At 38.7% G+C, this 22,439-nt stretch overlaps 1 protein-coding gene across 1 annotated transcript in view; it reads left to right on the top strand.

Moving 5' to 3' along the window:
* Positions 1–22,439, top strand: part of LOC132393450 (sorting nexin-9-like) — a 64,285-nt gene that overhangs the window by 36,919 nt on the left and 4,927 nt on the right. Inside the window, exons 9-16 of the mRNA XM_059968695.1 lie at positions 3,084–3,214; positions 4,109–4,209; positions 4,822–4,922; positions 8,774–8,851; positions 12,005–12,081; positions 12,225–12,314; positions 20,375–20,489; positions 22,343–22,434. Of these exons, the coding sequence (XP_059824678.1) occupies positions 3,084–3,214; positions 4,109–4,209; positions 4,822–4,922; positions 8,774–8,851; positions 12,005–12,081; positions 12,225–12,314; positions 20,375–20,489; positions 22,343–22,434 (785 nt within the window). The remainder of the gene's footprint in view (positions 1–3,083; positions 3,215–4,108; positions 4,210–4,821; positions 4,923–8,773; positions 8,852–12,004; positions 12,082–12,224; positions 12,315–20,374; positions 20,490–22,342; positions 22,435–22,439) is intronic.

Genomic DNA, 22,439 nt, shown 5'->3' with positions numbered 1-22,439 from the left:
CTGAAAAACGTTGTCTCATTTTTACTATGCACTGTACCAGCAGTTATGGTTGAAATGGCAATAAAAGTTGACTTGGCTTGACTTGATGTACACAACATCAACCAAGTCTCCTTCGTCTATCCTGCTTGTTATTTATTCAAAGATTTCCGATAGATTTGTCAGACAAGAATTTTCCTTGAGAAAACTATGTTGCCTACAGCCTCTTTCATCATGTGCCTCCAAGTATCCCAGAACCACATTCTTGACTCCAACATCTTCCCAACCATTGAGGTCAGACAACCAGGCCTGTAATTTTCTTTCTTCTGCCTCTCTCCCTTCTTGAAAAATGGAGTAACATTTGCAATTTTCCAGTCTTCCACAAGCTTTCCAGACTTTCATGATTCTTGAAAGATCACTACTAATGCCTCCACAATCACTTCAGCCACATCTTTCAGAACCCTGGGGTGTACGCTATCTGATCAAGTAGACTTACCTATCTTTGGACCTTTCAGATTCCTAAGAAGCTTCTCCCTAATAATGGCAACTTCACCTACTTCTGTCCCCTGATGCCCTTGAACTTCCAGCATACTGCTAGTGTCTTCCACAATGAAGACTGATGAAAGTACTTATTTTCATTTCAATGTCTCCCATTGTTGTGGAAAAAAAATGTCAGGAGCAGCAGACAGAATAGATCAGGCCGACTCAGAGAATTGTTTCAGAGTAAAGGGTTTTATTACATGATATCATGGAGAGCCCAGACTCCTAAAGTGGAGTTCTAAGGTTCTGCTCAACAATGGATTACACTCTTATTTATACCCCAGGCGTGTGTGACAAGAAGCACTTAAATATGAAAAAGGAGGGAGCTTCAACTACAAATCATTAGAATAGCAAAGTTGCGCTATATGTCCTTGAGTGGTTATACAGTTTCTTAAGTGTTAGTTCACAGGACAGTATATCAGGCTTTCCCAAGCACAGACATGATGATTCTTAGAACAAGGAAGCACAGAGATAGTTATGTTCCCATCCCGTCTACAAAGCACATTTCAGTCACACATTTCAGTCACATTTCAGTCGGAGATAAGTGATTACAGACTTAATACACTTTGTTTTGTGTATTTAAGTTTGAACCTGTTTCCCTTGATATGATTCTCTTCAGACTGTAGTTTTAATATAATTTATACCAAATAATTGAATTAATGGTAACACTTGATTGTGCATTTCTGTTGTATGAAACTAGTGTTGGAATATACAGAGCATCACTGATACCACTGCGGTTTCCTGCTCAGTTATGTATGATATCATTCTTGCATTTATACAGTTCACCCACTCACCCCAAGAATTCCTAGAATCCATGAATAAATTGTGCAAACAATGTGTAAACAGTGAGGAGATTAGATGCAAACTTCAGGAGAAAATTGTCAAGCTTTAGAAATAAGCTGTTACATAACAGTTGAAATTTAATATAGATAAATATGAGGTGATGCACTTTGAAAGAATTTGAGAAGAGGCAACAGAAAATATGGAAAACAAAATAAGGAGCTTCTGTAAATCGTGCCGAGGATGTACGTAAGTGGTAGAATCTGGGAGGAGATGATGAGAATGTGGGGAGAATGGAGATGGGGTTAATGAATGAGTTCTGCAAAATGTTGGTTAACAGTAGACAAACACTCAGTGGATGAAAGGGCCATCTCATATACAGTTGGCTCAATGCCTCTATTCCATATGATGTCTCACCAAAGCCCTGTAGTATCTCAGAAAGACTCTTATTATTATAATCCAACCACTTTACAATGAAGTCCAAAATATCATCTGATTTTCTGACCATTTACCAAATTTTCATGTTTACCTCTTGACTTTCATGAATATTGAGTCAATGTCCTCTGCACAACAATATTGACTGTACTCTTTTCCATAGATGCTGCCTGGCCTGCTGAGTTCCTCCAGCATTATGTGTGTGTTGCTAGTATTCACTAGATTCTCACCATTTAAAATAAGTGCTTCTTTCTAATCTTTTTATGTCACATTTTCCCACATTGTACTACATCTGTCATCTTCTTTCCCACTTGCTCATTTTGTCTGTGTCCACTTGCAGACTCTTTACATCAGCTTCACTGTTCACGCACACACCTAATTTCATAACATCAGCAAGTGTGACTGTGCTGCACCCTGCTTTTCATCCAAAGCATTAATAATCATTTGAAATGTTGAAGGCTAAGAAATCATCCCTCTGGTGCCCTGTAAAGTAGTCAACGTCCAACCAGTAAACAATCTGTTTACCCTACTCTCTGATCTTTGCCCTTAACTAACCCTATATCAATGCTAGTAAGTTATCCAGAATACAGAAAACGGAACATTACAGCATAGTACAGGCCCTTCAGCCCACAATGTTGAGCCAAAATCTTAACCGACTCCAAGATCAATCTAACCCTTCCCTCCTACCTAGCACTCCAATTTTCTTTTATCCATGCACTACCTAAGAGTTCTTAAACGCTCCTAGTGTATGTGCTTCTATCACCACCCTTGGCAGGGAATTCTGCATTCAACACATTCTTGCAAAAAGGTTGTCTCTCCCATCCCCCTATACTTCCCTCCAATCACCTTAAAATTATGTCCCCGATATGAGATCATTCCCCCCGGGAAAAAGCCTCTAGGTGCCCTCTCAATCTGTGCCCCTTATCATCTTGAGCACCTCTCTCAAGTCGTCTCTCATCCTCCTTCGCCCCAACGAGAACGTCTGTAATAACCTTTTTGAAAGAAAGAACGGCTAGCCTTATTTGTCACATACAGCGAAATGCGTCGCACGAGTCAAATCAGATCACCAAGGATTTTGCTTGGTAGCCTGCAAGTGTCACCACGCTTCCAGCACCAAAACAGCATGGCCACAACTTGCTAAACCTAACAGTACATCTTCGGGATGTGGGAGGAAACCCTCGCCACCACGCTGGCACTGTAATAGTGTTGCACTAACCACGAAGCTTCCGTGTGGTCAGTCAGAGTCAATGTAATGGGTTACATCTGATTCTCAGATTAGGCTGCCATTTGATCATTGAGTCCCTGTGTGGTTTGCCTTTGTAAGTTCATCCTTGATTGTTTTCAATCTACAGGGCGGTTCAGTGAAGAGTTTATTCAGGCTCGCATGGGTGGACTGCAGATCTGGATCAACCGTATATCTCGTCACCCCGTGATCTCCCAGAGTGAAATTTTCCAACACTTTATCAGAAAAAACGATGAAAAAGTGAGTGAGTGTTCAGTCCTTTTGAGTCCTGATGAAGGGTCACGGCCCGAAATGTCGACTGTACTCTTTTCTATAGATGCTGCCTGGCAGCTGAGTTTCTCGAGCATTTTGTGTGTGTGGCGTGTATTTCCAGCATCTGTTAGATTTTCCCTTGTTTGTGAGTATTTCAGTCACTGTTTTGAAGAAAGCTAAGCCGAGAAAACATATTTATGCTTGGTTTTCAAACTTAACCACATTTCATGGATTTAGCCTTTACTTCTATTAAACCCCATGATAGTCTGAACCAGCATAACAAATACCAGAAATTGACAGATACCAAATACAAAACGTAAGTGGAAAATGCTTAACGTTTTGAAGGCTACTTTAAGAAGAGCCAAAAATAGCACTGAAGTGGCCAATAATACCTTAAGGATTTGGTACCATGGAAGTGGGGGCATGATGTTTAGAATCTTCAAACTCAATCCGAGCTATCATACTTCGGAATTTGAAGCAACGAATGCTATGTTACAAGCCAAAATGGAGAGAAACTGGAATGAAGGACCAAATTTAATCCATTATAATCCAAACTTCCAGAACCTAAATTTAACTCTGTGTCTGTGTGAATTAGAAATTCATTTTGCATCTGTCCTGTGCTCTCTGTCACACTGCGGCATTTCATTATGACATTGGATGCCAACAATAAGAAAGTATTCTACTGCTTTGATAAGCATGACTATACATCAAGAAGGTATTGAATTAATAAAAAAACAACCAACAGCATTGGATATGTTACAGTGCATAGGTGCCATCGTATCCTCTAAACCTTGAGGACACTGATCATTCATCTGTGTAGGTTCTGAGTTATTCCTGTACATATTTCATGAATGTTTAAGATTGTAGCATTGTTCCCTCCAGGAATGGAAAATTGGTAAAAGAATTGCAGAGAAAGATGAAGCAGTTAGAGGAATGATATTCTCTGAAATCATGCCATCATCAGAATTTAAGCTGCTGGATGGGTAGGTTTATTCTGTTTACATCTAGAAAATATTTGGAATCTGACTGAAGAGGAAAGTGGACCATGTAGTAAAGGGAACATCAATTTTTTGAACTTCCAGTAAGCCCTCCCCTTCCTCCTTCTTTGCACTTATCCCACTGGTTCCCATCAGGCCATCTCATTAGCCTCTGCCCCCTCTCAATCTGTTCATCACCTTCCTCCTACTGGTTCCCCTCCTTAACCCCTTCCTTTTATTCCATGGTATACTGTTCTCTCCAATCAGATTTCACCTTTTTCAGCCCTTTGTCACTTCCACCTATCACCTCTAAACTTATTATGTCAGTCCCACTCTCCTCTTTCCCACCGGCCTATCACCTCCTTCACCTGCATCATCTGCTCTCTTTAGCTCCCCCCACCTTTATATACTGACTCTCTCCACTTCGTCTTTCCAATCCTGATAAAGGATCTCAACCTGAAACGTCAACTGGCTATTTCCCTCCATAGATGCTGCCTGACCTGCCAATTTCCTCAACTTTTTGTGTGTGGCTTACAATTTTATATATTTTACAATGTTAATGTGATTGGCCAGCTCTTTATAGTTGTTAATAGATTTTTTTTCTCTTTTAATTTAAAGAGAAGATGCAGAAAAATATTTGACCTTTGCCAAGAGTATGGGAGAAAGTGTCAGAAATCTCGTAGCAGTGACAGAAGAGCACCTGGCTCGGTGTCCTGGAAGTATGTATATTAATGCATGGCAAAAGTAAAAGACATATCTTTAGTTCAAAGTTTCAAGTACATTTGTTATTAAAGTGTGTATACATTAGCAGAACTACCTTGAGGTTGATTTTCTTGCAGGCATTTACAGGAAAATATACAATAATTTTATGAAAAACAATACATAAAAACTGAAAAATAACCAATATGCAGAAGAAGAGAGACTGTGAAAATAAACAAATAATACCAACAATGATGTGTAAAGAGTCCTTGAAAATGAGTCTGTGGGTCATAGAATCATTTCAGAGTAATGGTGATTGAAGTTATCCACACTGGTTCAGGAACCTAATGTAATGACTGTTACTAAACCTGATGGAGTGGGATCTAAGGCATGGCCTGGATGGTCAGAATCTTTGATAATGGGTTGTGGTTTCTTTGTGGTTGCACTCCATGTAAATGGGTCAATAACTGGGATATATCTGGTTTCAGATTCATTTATGTATCACATGTACATTGAAGCATAGAGCGAGTTGCAATGTTTGTGTTAATAACCAACACAACCTGGGCGCAGCACACAAGTATCGCCAGGATGCCACATAGCATGCCCACAATGGTCAACAGAACAACAGACTAACAACACAACAACAAAACAAGCACCTTTCCGCTCACTCTCGCACCGAGAAGGATTTAAACCCTAGGAAAGAGTGCGTCCTTTCCTCCTGCGGCCTTGCAGACTCCCAGACATCAGGCTCCTGAGTTCCCCATTGAATTCACAGATGTGCAGACCCAGGGTGTTGGCCACTGGGCCTTGCTTTCCAGACTTGCTGACTCAAATTTAGACTTCAGTCTTCGACTTCTGGGCTTTGATCTTCGGTTCTCTCCCCAGGATTCACCGATGACAGAACTGTGAACTCCAGGGTTGCCATCTTGCCAGCCTAGGGGGTCTCCAGCCCTCATGCCTCCTGCCTGAGCAGATCTCTGATCCAGGGATCTGCTAACGTTGGGTGGGGGGGAATGGGGGGACCCCTCCCCTCATCCTTTCTGGTCGTTCACAGTGATGTGACCCGTTATCCATCCCCAGTGATCACTGGCCAGCCACAGAGCTTATTTTCCTCAATTACTCCAAGTGGCCATGACTTCTCATCTACAAGTTCCTCTTGAGCTCTCTACTAGATTTATAAAGATAGGAATTCCCCCACACCAATACATGGCCTCTATGTCCCCACAAATAAGCTACCATAATTTTAAAGACCTTGATTACTTGATAGAACCAAGTAAGTAGTGTCCTTCCCAATTTCCACTCTGATTGGTGTCTTTCTCCAATTGGTAGCGTTTTCTTAATTACTTCCAGTCAGCCTTAACATATTCACCACAAATATGGTGCATTTCTTAAATATAGTTGACCTATTGTTCAGCATAAAATCATTTAGTACTTGGATGGATATAAAATATATTGGAACTTGCAATCAATAGCATTCGATTACACTGAGGGGTCACTTTATTCTGTATACTTAAACACTTGGTCGTTTGTGCAAGAATCTAATCAGCCAATTGTGTGCAGCAACTCAACACATGAAAACATACAGACATGGTCAAGAGGTCCCGTTGCTGTTCAGAATGGGGAAGAAATGTGATTTAAGTGACTTTGACCATGGAATGATTGTTGCTGCCAGATGGGGTGGTTTGAGTATCTCAGAAGCTGCTGATATCCTGGCATTTTAATGCGCAACAGTCTCTAGAGTTTACAGAGAAAGGTTTGCAAAATAAAAAAGGAACATTCAGTGAACAGTAGTTACGTGGGTGAAAATGCCGTGAGATGTCAGAGAAGAATGGCTAGACAGGTTCAAGCTGACAGAAAGGTGACAGTAACTCAGATAACTCCACGTTACAACAGTGGTGTGCAGAAGAGCACCTCTGAACGTACAACACATTGAGCCTTGAAGTGTATGGTCTACAACAGCAGAAGACCACAAATATACATTCAGTGGCCATTTTGTTAGATACAGGAGGTACCTAATAAAGTGGCCATTGATTGTAGAATCCTATAAGAAATGCTTTTCAAATATACTAGAATGTGGAAGAATTACCATAAAGGTGTCAGGTATTTGTTAATTGTTTGAACTTTATAGGAAATGGGTAGAACTATGTTCTGATCATAATTAATACAATTTATGTATGCTTTAATTTGTCCCATAGGTATTATCAATAACAGTTCAGAAATGGTACTACTTGGATAGAATCACTATCCATAAAAACAGTATGTCTAATTCTAAAATTTCCATAATTAATACTATAGATATTAGCAATAGCAATCATACTGTAGAGAATGTTTGTGAGGGAGCATAATGGCATCAATGTCTAGCTTATTACTTGTTTATATTGGGGGGAAAGGAAGGCACACAAATTTCTTTCAAGCACATTGTCTGAATGTGAACCCTTTATAACCAAAGAAGGTCACACAACCTCCCTTGGAAGATCTTGATTTAACATCTCTTACTAGAACGGTGCTAAATTTTCAGCTGAGCATTTCATTTAAAACTTTCAGCACATATTCTGCATTCCCATATATTACAGCCAAAAAATCACCCTGCCATAAGACCATAAGGTAGAGAAGCTGAACTAAGCCATTCAGCCCATTGAGTCGACACCACTATTCCATCATGGCTGATGTATTATCCCTCTCAAGCTTCCTTCCAATAACCTTTAACACCCTTACTAATCAAGAACCCGTCAACCTCTACTTTAAATATATCCAAAGACTTAGCCTCCTCAGCCATCTGTGTCAATGAATTCCACAGGTTTACCAGCCTCTGGCTGTGAAATTCCTCCTCATCTCTGTTCTAAATGGATGTTCTTGTATTCTACGACTGTATCCTCTGGTCCTAGACTCCCCTACTATAGGAAACAACCTCTCCCATGTCCACTCTGTCTTGACTTTTGAGTATTTAATAGCTGCCCCTTGACAGTTAATTTCCAGATCTCCTTCTTCATGTCTACCTCTATCAGAGGCTTGCTTCCAGCTATATTTTGTGAAAGTAAGTTCCTTCCAGTAAAGTGGCAAACTAAATACTGATGCTTATTGAAAGCAGTTGGATCACTGCTATTCAAGTAAGAGCCATCAATAAAGATCCTCTTGCTGGTTCCATTAGACAAGCAACAAAACAACAATAACCTTTTGGCTGAGGCTTCTAAATCACATATTTCTGATTGGTGCCTCAGTGGTTAAATTATAGTTCAAGTAACCACTGGCTACTTGTGTGGTAAATTATACACACTTGGTACCCTTGTCATTCTAGTTTGGGCTTTCCAAGGTGTGAGTGAACTGCAAACACTTTGCATAGTGGAAATGGACAGTCACACACAGCATAATCTGATGCTTAGTGTGATTGATACACTTCAGCTGGAATTTTCCTGACAGAATAAAGAATACTATGAGAGAGAGAAACTAAGGTAAATGTTTCCAGATGAAGACCGTGGAAATTAATAATGGGAAATAAAGAAATGGCAGAGACCTTGATCAAACATTTTCTCTGCTTTTACAGTAGAAGTCACCAAAACTATCTCACTAATATGAGAAAATATGGGGACAACATATAAGGTGGAAGGTAAATCAACTGGTATCACTAGGAAATAGTGTATGGCAAACTGAACGTATTAGTCAGCCTGTAGACCTCTGGACTTGAAGTCATACAGCATCCTCCGGCCACTGAGTGCATTCACAACTAAAGGGTAGATACAGCTGTGAATATTTGGATTAATCCATTACACTAAAATATTAGGAAAACTGTATCAATGACAATATCCTTTGGGTTGCTTCATGTTGTGTTAAAATAAATTTTACAATGTCTTTTTTGAAAAATCTGTTCTTTCAGCATTGAAGTCTGAATATACCAAAATAGGAAAAGCTTTCTTGGATTTGGCAGCATCATTTGGCAAAAACTCCTTTCATGGTAAAGTAAACATTGACATATTTAATTTCAAATAAGAACCTTTGCAGTAGCTTAAACAGATACATCAAGCACGAGGAAGTCTGCAGATGTTGGAAATCCAAAGCATCACAAACAAAATGTTGGAGGAACTCAGCAAGTCAGGCAACATCTAGGGAAATGAATAAATAGTAGAGGTTTAAGACCAACCCTTCTTTAGGTCTGATAAAGAAGGTGGAAGTCACCAGAACAAAACAGGTGGGAGGAGGGGACCTTTCTCCCATGGTCTCTCTCCTATCAAATTTCTTCTTCTCCACCACTTGACCTTTTCCACCCATCTGGCTTCACTTATCCCCTTCCAGCTAGCCTCTTTGCCCTCGCCCCTGAAGGAGGCTGTTGGGCTGAAAGGTCAACTGTTTATTTGTTTCCATAGATGTTGAGTTCCTCCAGCATTTTGTGTGAGGTACATCAAGCATCAAAAATAGCATGTAATCCATATGCTTTAGGGTGAACCTTAGATGCTTTTGGCTTTGAATTTGTTTTTACTACCTGCTGGGCTTTCAAATATATTAAATTTCTCTCCTTTTCTTACAACATACGAGCTGTGGTCATGATATGAAGCAACCACATCCTAATTTCTGTGTTTAAATATGTCAAAGACTAATTATTTATTTCAGTTGGGAATTCTTAAATGCACTACAACTTGTACTGAGGTGGAGCAATATTATCGTGCTCATTGCATGCAGTTCTCAACAGGTACCACTGCTTCAATTTGTGGGGCCACTTTGGAACTGCTTTGCCCTTGGGACCGGTACACAGACCTTGAGTCCTTAAAAATGTTAATGTCTGGGGCTCTTCTGGAAAACAGAGTTGCCCCCAGAACAATTTATTTAGGATAGAATATCAGGGGAGTGTTGTCAGTTATGCATTGCCAATCAATTGAGATCATTGTACTCATGTTACAGCAACAATGAAGACCACACTACACTTCCCCGGAAGAGCCTCTGCCCGTGTGACGAGAGATGAAAATTCACTTGTGTATCACATGAAATGTTCTGAGTTTCTAGGGAAAGGCCTCTTCTCGCACCTTTCAATAGTTCTTGCTCATTTCTTTCGCATTAGTCGACAGATTTGATTCATCTTTCTACGGCTGTTTCAGTTGCTTTCACTCTAACCCTTGGTTATATGTCATCACAGTTTACTGTTAGCATTCTATCTCTCCCTGCCTAGATTGCCAAAGCATATCTTTTCATGTGTTAGTACAGTGTGGATTCAAATTTGCTAATTAAATTGTCTGTAAACATCCTACAACATACTACGTATATGTAAATATTTCTGCGCATTAAGCTATAATCACTGGCTAATCTTGCCATTCCAGTTAGGGTGCTTCAAGATATCAGTGACCTGCAAACTGCATACTGGAAACAGATTGGTAAAAGTGGCATAATTTGATGTTAATTAAGATCGATAGACTTTAGTTGGAATATTCATGATAAAATAAAGAATGAATACTATGAGAGAGGGAAAAAAACCTAAGGTAAATGTTGTTTCTAGAGGAAGAGAATGGAAGTTAACAAAGAGAAATTTTAAAATGGCAAAAACTTTGAACAATTATTTTGTATTTGTTTCCACATTAAAAAACATTAACATTATCTCAATAATATTGGGAAGTATGGAAACTAACAGAAGTTGGAACATAAGTCAATCACTATCTCCAGGGAACTGTGCACATTTGATGCAGAGTTACGACTGTGCAATCTGAGCAATATTGATGGCATTTGTCAGCCTGTAGTCCTCTGGATTTGAAGTTATTCAGCATCTTCAGGCCACTGACCTTCCATTCACGATTAAACATGTTATTTCTTCAGAGGCTTCGTATGTGGCTGTCCAATCAATGTTCAAAGTATATTTATTATCAATGTATGCATGTAGTATGCAACTCTGAGATGCATCTTCTCCAGACAGCCATGTAACAAAGAAAACCATGGAGTTCATTCAAAAAAGTACATCAATATCCCCCTCTCCATGCTCAAAAAACACATTGCGCAAACGCAATAAGAACATAACCCCCCCCCCCATCCCGACGATTTGTTTTTTGCATGTGCAGGAGGGGGTTGACGCGTACTGCACGAAGTTACTGCCTTTGGCTCATTAATAATAGCAGAACAAATCACAACTGACAATTCAAACCTGAACTTTTTCTCACCTTGTTAACTTTTACTGTCAAACATCACTGGCTCTGGAACCTAACTTTTACATATCTTTAAAATTCTCTGCTTCAGGGAGCTTTGTAGGCTGATTCATTGAATATATTCAAAAGCAAGGAAGACAGATTGTTAATCTACAAGGGAGTCACATTTGCAGAGCAGAAGGAGCTGTGCGTTTGGAAAAGAATATCATTAGTTAAGTGTTACTATAGCTATTCTGTTGTAAAATTCCCAATTGAAGCTAGATCTGTTTTAGTCCTACAACAAATTAAATGAGATCTATCTTGGTCATGACCTGTGTTGGTCCAATAATATTGCAACAGTGGTGCAAGATCTTGGTGTTACAGGTTTATGAACAGCTGGCATGTGATGTTGCACAGTGGTAATGGTAATTGATATAATCACTCTGATTTTTCCACTACTCAGTTAGTTGATTGCAGTTTGAATACAGGTTGCAAACATGCTGGGATTTGGGCATTTCTAGAAGAGCAATTTAAAACTACAAATATGATCTTCTCCATTGGACCTATTTCATCTGCCTGCTGCTATTGAAGGTCCTAATAACAGATACAGTGCAGACCAAATCCAAAGATAAAAGAGAATTGATATAGAAGCATGTGATGCTATTTTGCATTGACATCACAGCAAATGAATTCCATTTGACTGGCAGGCAGTCAAATAGAGCTTATGAAATATTAACTAGGTTATATCAAATTTAAACATTTCTTTTAATTAATTGTACATATTTACACACTACAAATACAGCAATTACATTTCCATGCATGACCACATTATAGCTGTCCTATAAGCTGGAGATGGAAATTGTAGCCAAGAAAATGAGACCTTACATGCTTAGAATAAATGCGATAGCAAGTGTATATTAAATGAATGTAGCATTAAAGTATTGTTGAATGCTGCAGTGCGAATGCTAAATGTAACAGAGTGTAAATGTTTTATCATTTTTCAAAAGGGAAAGGCTCAATTGAAAATGCTTTATCATTTGTTGGAAAAACTTACACTGACATTGGGAATCTTCATTTCGAACAGGTACATTATTCTAACAATCTAATTATTTTTAAATGATTTATTCATAATTTATATTAAACTTTGCTTTTTGTAAAATTAATGGCCTTTGAACTATTTAATGGCACCACTAGAAGTACCTGGTATATTTCTGATTTGTCTTGCAGCCAAAAAAGGATTTTCACAGCCTGATTGAGATCAATAAAGAGTACAAAGGGATGCTGACTTGTTTCCCTGATATTCTAAACGTCCTTAAGGTTAGTTCATGACTGTTTTGAAATATAGCACTTGTACAGTAATTATAATATATGAAAATATAATTGCAGCTCAGTTTCTAGCAGGGATCACTGGACAACCATCTGCCAGAAATTGTGATATAGCAAAATCTTTGTGAGTAAATAGTTGCCCCAGTGAATCTATTTCTCTTGAAAGCTAAAAGAACTAAATTCTGTGTTGTCATCCATCTTATTCAAGTTTGCCATCAACAATTGGCTTGAGGGCATTTTAAAGAGCACATTCAGATCTTCTGCAGTAAGCATTTTGAAAAGTGACAGTCTTTGCTAGATAATAAGAGATTTAGCGTAACACAAAGAATGTGATGAACTAGCCAACCAAATATAGTGGGAGAGTATCAAAATGTAGAAACATAGCTTTGTGCAACTCAATGTGCACTCTCAAAACAACAAGAACAGCTTAGGAAAATATGCAGTCCTATCATCCAGATACAATCTTTGGTGACCATGACAAGAAGGTAAAAAGTGTTATTTATAGACACAAGAGATTCTGTGGATGCTGAAAATCCAAAGCAACACATAAAATGCTGGAGGAACTCAGCAGGTCGGGTAGCATCGATCGAGAGGAAAAAAGAGTTGGCGCTTCAGACTAAGACCCTTCATCAGGACCTGGGAAAGGATCTCAGCCCGAAATGTGACTGTTTATTCCCTTTCATAGATGTTGCCTGACCTGCTGAGTTGATCCAGCATTTTTTTATTGCTCTGTTAATTCATAATGTGCACTTCTCCTGCTGCTCAGTTACTTGTCCCAAAATCTAATCAAGTTTGATTAAATCTAATCTAATCTTTTTGTTTGGGCTATAAATAAATAAATGTTGATAAATTTTTCAATAAAACAATAAGAGGCCTCATTTAATTTAAATAAATGTGATCACACAGGATGAATGGGGCTTTTGGATATCCAATTTAAAAAAAAATGTTAGTTTAAGAAATTTAAGGTAGACAGATTTCTCAACCTTCACTTAGAGGAACAGGAAGAAGATTGTAGCAGACTGTGTTTGAAGCAGGGTTTCAATAGAGGGCCATCTTACTCTATTTTTCTTTATGTAAGATTCTCTTTTGTTTATTCAGTTTTTTTGGGATTTGAGCATCAGTTTCAAGGACACAATTTATCTCCCACACCTACAGCAAGCAGCCTTGAGAAAGTGATGATTGATGAATGAGCTACCATCTTCACCTATAGTGATCATTTCTGTGAAGGAGTTCCCACATTGACATCTTCAAGGAGCAATGATTCAAAAAGGCAGCATCCATCATTAAGGAATCCCATCATCCAGGACATGCCCTGTTCTCACTGCTACCATCAGGAAGGAGATAAAGAAGCCTGGTGGCAGACTCTCAGTGACTCAAGAATAATTTCTTCCACTTTGCCATCGGATTTCTGAATTCACATTTTTTTACTCTATTATTATTACCGTGGAGAGCATTCTGACAGGCTGCATTGCTGTCTGGTACGGGGAGGGGGCAGGGTGCTACTGCACAGGACTGATAGAAGCTGCAGAAAGTCATAAAATTAGACAGCTTCATTTGGGGTACTAGCCTCTGTAGTACCCAAGACATCTTCAAGGAGCGATGCCACAGGAAGGTGACACCTATTATTAATGACCCCCATCACACAGAGCATGCCCTTTTCTCACTGTTACCAGCAGGAAGGAGGTACAGAAGCCTGAAGGCACACACTCAGCAATTCAGGAACAGCTTCTTCCCACTGCCATACGATTCCTAAATGGACATTGAACTCATGAAGACTACCTCACTTTTTAAAAATTATTTCTATTTTTGCATTATTTTAAATCTATTCAGTATACACATATATCTATACAGTAATTTATTTATTTATTCGTTCCTTTCTATGTTATAATGCATTGCTTTGTACTGCTGCTGCTGTTAATAAATCTCACGATACAAGCTGATGATAATAAACCTGACAGAGGGCTATGGGTAACCCTAGGTAATTTCTAAGGTAAGGAAATATTCGGCACAGCCTTGTGGGCTGAAGGGCCTGTATTGTGCTGTAGGTTTTCTATATTTCTATGTTTCTGATTCTAATTCTTCTGCCACAACGACAACAGATTTCACAACATATGCCAGTGATAATGATATGTACATATTTTCTAATATTTGACCTAATTTGAATATAAACTAATCCCATATGCCTGCACTAGGACTGTATCCTACTATGCCTTACCGATTTAAATGCTTGTCTATGTGTCTCTTAAGCATTGTGATTGCACCTGACTCTACCATCTCTTCTGGTAAAACATGCACTCTCTGTGCAGAAAAGCTGAGAACAGTTATTGCCTGGCACTTAACTTTTCAGCCCACAAGTTACTTGCCACTTATCAACCCATGACTGGGATTTACCTGAGTTTTGCCTCATTTTAAGAGGAGCTGTGAATGGAACAAATAGCTACACTTCTGGTCTTATGATAGCAGCAAGTCCAATGATAAGCCACTGAAGATGATTGGTTCTATTGCTCCAAAGCTGATAGGCCAGGCAGGACTGGGATGATTGATTGCCAACATATCAATGTCTTCCTCTGTGTGGTCTATGACCACTGGAGTGTTCCCCCTTCCTGCCACTTATTAGTTTCACCCAGGTACCATGATTTTATGTTCAGTCAATTGTTGCTGTGATATCCAGACAGCCATTCTCGCCTCGCATCCGGAATTTGGTCAATGTTAGAGTCATAGAATACTACAACACAGAAACGGACTCTTTGGCCCTTCTAATCCATGCTGAACTATTATTTGGCCTAGTCCCAACAATCTGCACCTGGACCATAGTTTACCACATCATCATCCGGATCATTGATATAGATGATAAACAGCAATGGACCCAGCACCAATTACAAGCCTCCAGTTAGAGAAGCAACCATCTACTACCACTTTCTGGCTTCTCCCGCGAAGCCAATGTTAAATCCAATTTACTACCTCATCCTGAATGCCAAGAGACTGAACCTTCTTGGCCAACCTCCCATGTGGGACTGTTTTGATGAAGTCTAGGAATGAGTGGTCCAAGAAAACCCTAGACTGGTTGTGGTGAACTATGTGCCTATCTGGACACGCCCCCTGCTGACTGCTCCTGTGGCTCCTCCCACAGGCCCCTGTATAAAGGCGATCTGAGGCCTGACACTCGGCCTCAGTCTCCAGGTCATAGTATGATGGACGCTCATTCCTGGTTCCTTCTTCCAGTCAATAAAAGCTGATATCTCGCCTTACGTCTCAGTGTGAATTATTGATGGTGCATCACTGGTCACCTGGCAGCAGTTGGTTAGTGACTGTGCAGCTTGGCAGTACTGTTGATTACAGTCCTTCACCTTATTGATGGGTGTGAATCTACTAGGTGATAATTAACCGGATTCAATTTGCTCTGATTTTTTTGTGAACAAGAGAATTTTCCACATTTCTGGGTAGGCATCAGAGCTTTATTTGTATTGGATAGCTTGTCACTCAGCTCAGTTCGAACAAGGATGCAAGTCTTCTATACTGTGGCTGGGAGTGATCTGCTCCCATAACCTTGGCTGTATCCAGCTCTCTCAGTCCTTTCTTGATATCAAGAGGAGTGAATTGAAGTCACTAACACTGCTTCTCTGACACTGGGGTCTACTGGAGAAAACCAAGATGGATTATCCACTTAGCACCTCAGGCAGAGCATGAAAGTGCTTTGGCTCTGTCTTTGCCACTTACATGCAGGGCCCTGCCATCGCTGAGGATGGGAATGTTCTCGGAGGCCTTTCCTCCTGTTAGCTGTATCTTTGAAGTGAAAGGGTTGAAGTTAAGAATTACATTATTCTTTCCTTTTTTAAAAAATTTTTGATGAGTTTTTACAATGCAACAAAACAAAAAAAAGAGGTTTATACAGTGCAAAACAAACACATCAAAGTACACTTCATAACAATTAAGCAAAGCACCCATAGTAGAATCGTGTAAAGTTAGTTACCACCCCACCCTCCCACTATCCAACTCCAAGCCAACCTTACGATATATAAAAAAAGTTAATCAGAACTGTATCGCCACAGAGCTGTATTTATAAAAAGAAGGTATATTGCCTACTACCTAAACTATAATATGTTTACACATTAAAAAAAAACCCATAGATCTTAACTGTAAGAAGCTGGAAGTAAGGTATTTAAATGCAAAAGAAAAAAAGGGAGGGATGCACCCTTAATCTAAAGAGAATTACATTATGAATCAGGTCCTGATTTGAATGGAACAGGTAAAATACAGAAAACTCTAGAAAACGATTTTGAAAAAGAAAATTGAAATTTATTTTCAAACTTAGTTTTACTTTGCATTAACAACCAGTTAAACTGATTTGATAGCTTATTTTAATAACCTTACTTCTGGAAGAGAACCACTTTTACTCCAGTTTAAGTTGTGAGATATTCTTTATAAATACATGAATGAATTTGTTAGTGTAAGCCTATTAGTTGCATGAGAAGCTTACTACATTTTTTGCTGATCTTTACTTGTACTTTAAGTTCTGTAGAATAAATAAGTAGAGCAAATAAGTTATTTGCATCAGCTCACCAAAGATATTTTAAAAGGACTGCATTACACAGGTCCATCTTGCATAACATTATTCATATTACTTTCATGGAAGTTAACTAGGTATATTAATTCATAAATGAGCAACAATGAGTTAAAACTTGAAAGTATTGTGAAGGTAACACCTTCAGCACAAAAATTATAAAAGGAAAACATACACAATACATCAATATCTTGCTTTACACAACTTTTTACATATGCCTCATTACTACATTGCATCATAACACGTTTAGACCACACTAATAAGGTTTTGCCATAAATGAAAAATAGCACTATATTTACACAGACAATTGCTGATCTGATTTTTATTGTGGGCACGTCTAAAGGAATCATAAATGTAGTAGCCTTGAATACTGAAATAATGTGAGCTGTTAAGTAAAGGCACACCGTTGAAAAAATTCCCTTTTCTTCAGAGTGCCACAACAAGAACAGCAAAATCAAAGAGAATGTTAGTTTCACGCCGTACATTGATTTTGGAGTGACAGTAATAAGCCCTCGTTGCCTAATTCGGTATCTGGTGTGATGATGATCCATCCAGTACAACAAAGAAACCAAACAAATGGATACTGTTAAGGCTAGCTTAAAGTGAAAGTCAGTCTGCCAAGTTGGAGGAGGTTTAAAATAATACTGGCCAGGTTGCAATAGCATTCCCATCTCAATAACACTGATAACTTGGACAAGAGCCTCTGTAGTGAAGGCAGAAGCAAGGCTGAAAATGCACACTTCTGTGATATGTGACAGATGACGACACTGGTCCTTACTGGTGCCATTCTCCAGGAAGAGCATAATGCTGCTCATTGTTGTGCATAGTACGCCACAGAAAAGACAGAGGATTGTCCATTCAAAGTCAGCTGAAGCTTTCAGGATGATGAGAACAAAACAGGCTAAGCTCAGCAGTAGCTCCATGCAGCGCAGAATGAGGATCTTCTTCCCATCGGGATCCATTCGTGAAGCCGAGTGGTTAAAAACGAGGCAGGCTTTAAAAATGAAACAAGGCAGTTTAAAGCTTATTCAGATATGCTTCTCTCTAATGCTCACAGAATCCAAAGCGAAATACTCCTGCCCCCTCACAAGAGGAATTCTCCCTCCTACGACTGATGCAAACTCTTCATAGACTGAATAAGTACAAGCCAGGCACCAAGTGATGCTGCTTTTTATTGGCTTGTTTAATAATGCCTTTTCATTCAAGAAAAGTGCATGCAGATATCACAGTATGAAAAATGGGATAATTGTGCTCACAATCACTTTCATACCAGCTCAATGGGATTCACCCTTTAGTAACAAATAAACCATCCTCCCAAACCCCCAAACCTACATAACTATAAGTTAAAGTGCATTATCATTTTGATTAAAAAATGCACTGTTTGCTTTGACATGTAAGATTTTTAGATAACACTTTGTTTGCTTTTCTCATATTTTACAATTTCATTTTAATAAGTATGGCTATATGTTTTGTTGACATACTGATTAAGGTGACCTTCAATACTGCATTGTTTAAAATGTCTGCAGCTAACAGCTTTGAACATGACCAAAGGACATTTCTAAGGGGGACAAGTAGTTAGGTTCTAGTTGTTTCTCTCATGGGATACACTTACATCAAAATGGCATTTGTTGATCAATTGCTCTTTGATGACTGAAATGGAAATCAAATGAGAGGTGAACATGATGTAGTTGGGAGATAGTAGAAGCTGGAAAGAAGTGGCACTGGGGGTGCAGCAGCAGCAGAGAAAATTGTGTTGCATGATAGCTTTAGATGCCAGCCTCTCAGTCCCAGATTCAGGTAAATGTTTAAAATTTCCGCTGTTGATTATATCCTTACATGTCATCCTTACAAGTATATGAAGTTAGATTGCAGGAAGATTTGTTTTTTCTAGTGTGACTGCTGCTGATACTGGCTTATATTTTGGGAACTGGGCAAGCATTTAGTCCATTACACTCAATTGTTTCTAGGCCTATCACTTAGTTTGGATGTTCATTGTTTTCTTTGGGGTCTTTACCGATCTGATGCTGCTTTAGCTCTTACGTGCACTTCAACAGTCGCTGTGCATACAGATTTCTAGGGCACTGTGTTATATTAAGTCAAAACTTGAATGTCTTCAATTTGCTTTGGGTTATCAGTTTAGTTTCTCTGTCAGCTTGAAAGAAGGAAACAGTTCTTGTATTTATTTGCCAACGTTCATAACCTCAATTTGTCCAGAAGCATTTAGCATTTAGCAGCCAATGTCTTTTGAAATGAAGGCATAAAATCATAGAACCCTGGAGCACAGAAACAAGACCTTTGGCCCATCTAGACCATGCCAAACCATTAATCTGCCTAGTCCCATCAAACTGCATCCGGACCATAACTCTCCATATCTATGCAAATTTCTCCTAAATGATGAAATTGAACTGGTATCCAGCATTTGTACTGGCAGCTCATTTCACACTCTCACCATTGCCTGAGTGAAGAGGTTCCCTCTCATGTTCCCCTCAAACATTTCACCTTTCGCTGTTAATGCATGACCTCTAGTTGTAGTCTTGCCAACCTCAGTGGAAAGTGCCTGCTTGCATTTACTCTATCTATACTCCTCATAATTTTGTAAACCTCTATCAAATCTCCCCTTATATTTCTATGTTCTAGAGAATAAAGTCCTATTCAACCTTTTGCTGTAATTCAGGTCTTCCTAGTCCTGGCAACATCCTTATAAATGTTCCCTTCATGCTTTCAATCTTATTGACATCTTTTCTGTAGGTAGGTGACCAAAACTGGACACAGTACTCCAAATTAGACCTCATCAGCATCTAATACAATTTCAACATAACATCCCAGCTCCTGTACTCAGTACTTTGATTAATGAAGGTCAATTTTTCAAAAGCTTTCTTTATAACCCTCTGTACCTGTGAGGCCACTTTCAAGGAATTATGGATCTGAATTCCCAGATTGTTCTATGGTCACTTCTGTAATAAAGGAAATATGTTGTCAGTGTATTTGCAGTTTTGTGTGTTTTTTTTAAATGTCAGGTTTTTTTTCATTTGAAGTGAAATGCAGTCATGAGGTTAATATATTTTGTGATGCAAAATCTAAATTTAGTGCGGGCTTGACTGTCCTGCTTGACAATTTTACTATCAGAGGAAGGATAGCCGGAGGTTGTGTCCACCACTCTGACTCTAGTCTGATTCTAATACAGTATTCATGCATTGAGCACTGCTCCAGTGTGTTAGGTGACCTCCCGTTGCAGTGTAAAAGAAGAGACAAGGGAATGGTTTACCCAGTATTCCAATTTATGTCTCCAAGTCCGAAGTTCTGCTGCAGTTATAACAGCATCTGTTGTTCTTTTGCATAATTTCCAATCTGTAAAGTACATAGATTTTTGGTATAGCTGTATAAGATATTTTTAGACAGAAAAGCTTTTAAGACAGCATGCTTGATAGAAATTCTGCTGTGTTTTTCAGACCTTTAACTGAAAAAAAAATGCACTTGTTTATCTTTTCAGGGAGCTCTGGAAAAGGCTCATGAATATGAAAAGCTTGCACACACCAACAAAGTCACATTGAAAGAAAAAGAAGCTGTTGTTTTCAGAGCTGGAGTTGTGTCTTCAGCTATTGAAGGTCTGTTTTCTTTCAGATCTAAGCCTTCTGATCCTTTCTACTTAATAGTCAATTCTAATGTCTTAGCTTGGCAAGAACACACACACACAGGTCCAGGTGGGGGCCATACAGTGTTCTTTTGAGTCATATTTCTGTTTCCCATTATGATAGTGCATAGCCTATTTTATGTTCACCTGAAAGAGAAGATGGGGTTAACATCTCTACCAAATGCCACCATCTATAAAAGAGCAGCACTCCTGAATAAAGCTCTAGATGGTCAGCCCAGAGTTTTGAGATCACTTTTCATAAATGGTCCTTGTACCCCAGTGTTCTGATTCTCTGAGTTAGGATTATTTTACAAGGGGCACACTGTTTCCATTTTAATGAAGTGCGTAACATGAAAACAATTGACATCAGAGGCAAGGACCAGATGTCTGTGCCATTTAAAATACATCGGGGTTTTGAAGAAAGATAAAAGAATTAAAATTAAATTAAAAGAATCTTTAGGGAGCGGTGTCTCAGAAAGGCAGCGTCCATTATTAAGGACCTCTAGCACCCAGGGCATGCCCTTTTCTCACTGTTACCATCAGGTAGGAGATACAGAGTGCTGGAGGCACACACTGGGTGATTCAGGAACAGCTTCTTCCCCTGCGCCATCTGATTCCTAAATGGACATTGAAGCTTTGGACACTACCTCACTTTTTTTAATACACAGTATTTCTGTTTTTACACATTTAAAAAAAATATTCAATATACGTAATTGATTTACTTGTTTATTTATTACTATATTTTACTTTATTATTATTATTTTTCTCTCTCTGCTAGATTATGCATTGCATTGAGCTGCTGCTGCTAAGTTAACAAATTTTAAGCCACATCCCAGTGATAATAAACCTGATTCTGATTCCGCTGAAAAATACACCTTTGAATACAAAGTTAAATACATTTAAAGTAAAGTATTTAAGTTCAATTGTTGCAGTGTTACCTGGTCAGATTTCCCAGTTTAAGAGCTGAGGAGATCATGAAAAAGAACAGGTCTTCACAAGCCGTTATTTAACTGCAGTAGAAATAAAATCAGGAATTGCTCAAGATATTCAGCAAGACATGCAGCCTCTGTGGAATGAGAAGCTGAGTGAAGTGAAGTGGAAGGCTGGATTTCAGTCTATACTTGGTATTCCTGAACCCTCGCTTAGTTAAGTACTTAAAAGGTAGCAAATTCAAATAACTCCTGTCATTGCAGTGAGCGATCCGCTCCAGGTGTTACTTGACATATTCGTATACATTCCTTCTGTTCGCCATTCATTTCTTGGATCCTGCCTAGGAAAGATCTGAGAGTTCTCTATGTTCTTGGACCAAACTGTTTGGCTTGGCTAATGCTTGGCTAATGGAATTCCTGAGAAATTATGACTGACCCAATAGGTGAAATCTGTATCACCTTCAGTAATACAGGAGAAGTAATGGATGGGCCAAATGTATAAAGATAAAATTTTAAAACAGATTATTAATGATCATCATTGCTCATATAGTTCTGATTATTCACACTAGCTATTACAGGAATTTCCCCAAGCAATATACTAATGAAGTTGATATCTGTCACCATTGTAGCACAAATAAAACAGAGAAAAGAATAAGTTAAATATAGTGATCAATAGTTTCTTTTATATTAGCCTCACTCTATAAGAATCATTAGTGGCTTTATTTCTTTCAGAAAACTATTCTATAAGGAAGAAGTGATTGTCTCTACAAGCCATTGCATTGTCTAAGCAGTGAAAACCAACAGACACTCATTCATAAATAAGAAATATTTATTAAATAGCTTCAATTGTGAACCTATATTTCAATAACTGTGCATTTGTTCATTCTTGTGATTGCAGCTGAAATCAATCATTTTAACCATGAACTTACCAGTGACTACAAAATAGCAGTTCAACATTTTCTCTATGAACAGGTTCAGATGTATAATAAGGTAAA

Source organism: Hypanus sabinus, chromosome 4 (assembly GCF_030144855.1).
Source record: "Hypanus sabinus isolate sHypSab1 chromosome 4, sHypSab1.hap1, whole genome shotgun sequence".
In the NCBI taxonomy this organism is placed as follows: domain Eukaryota; kingdom Metazoa; phylum Chordata; class Chondrichthyes; order Myliobatiformes; family Dasyatidae; genus Hypanus; species Hypanus sabinus.
Note: the sequence above shows the minus strand (reverse complement) of the source record. Positions and strands in the feature narration are given on the sequence as shown.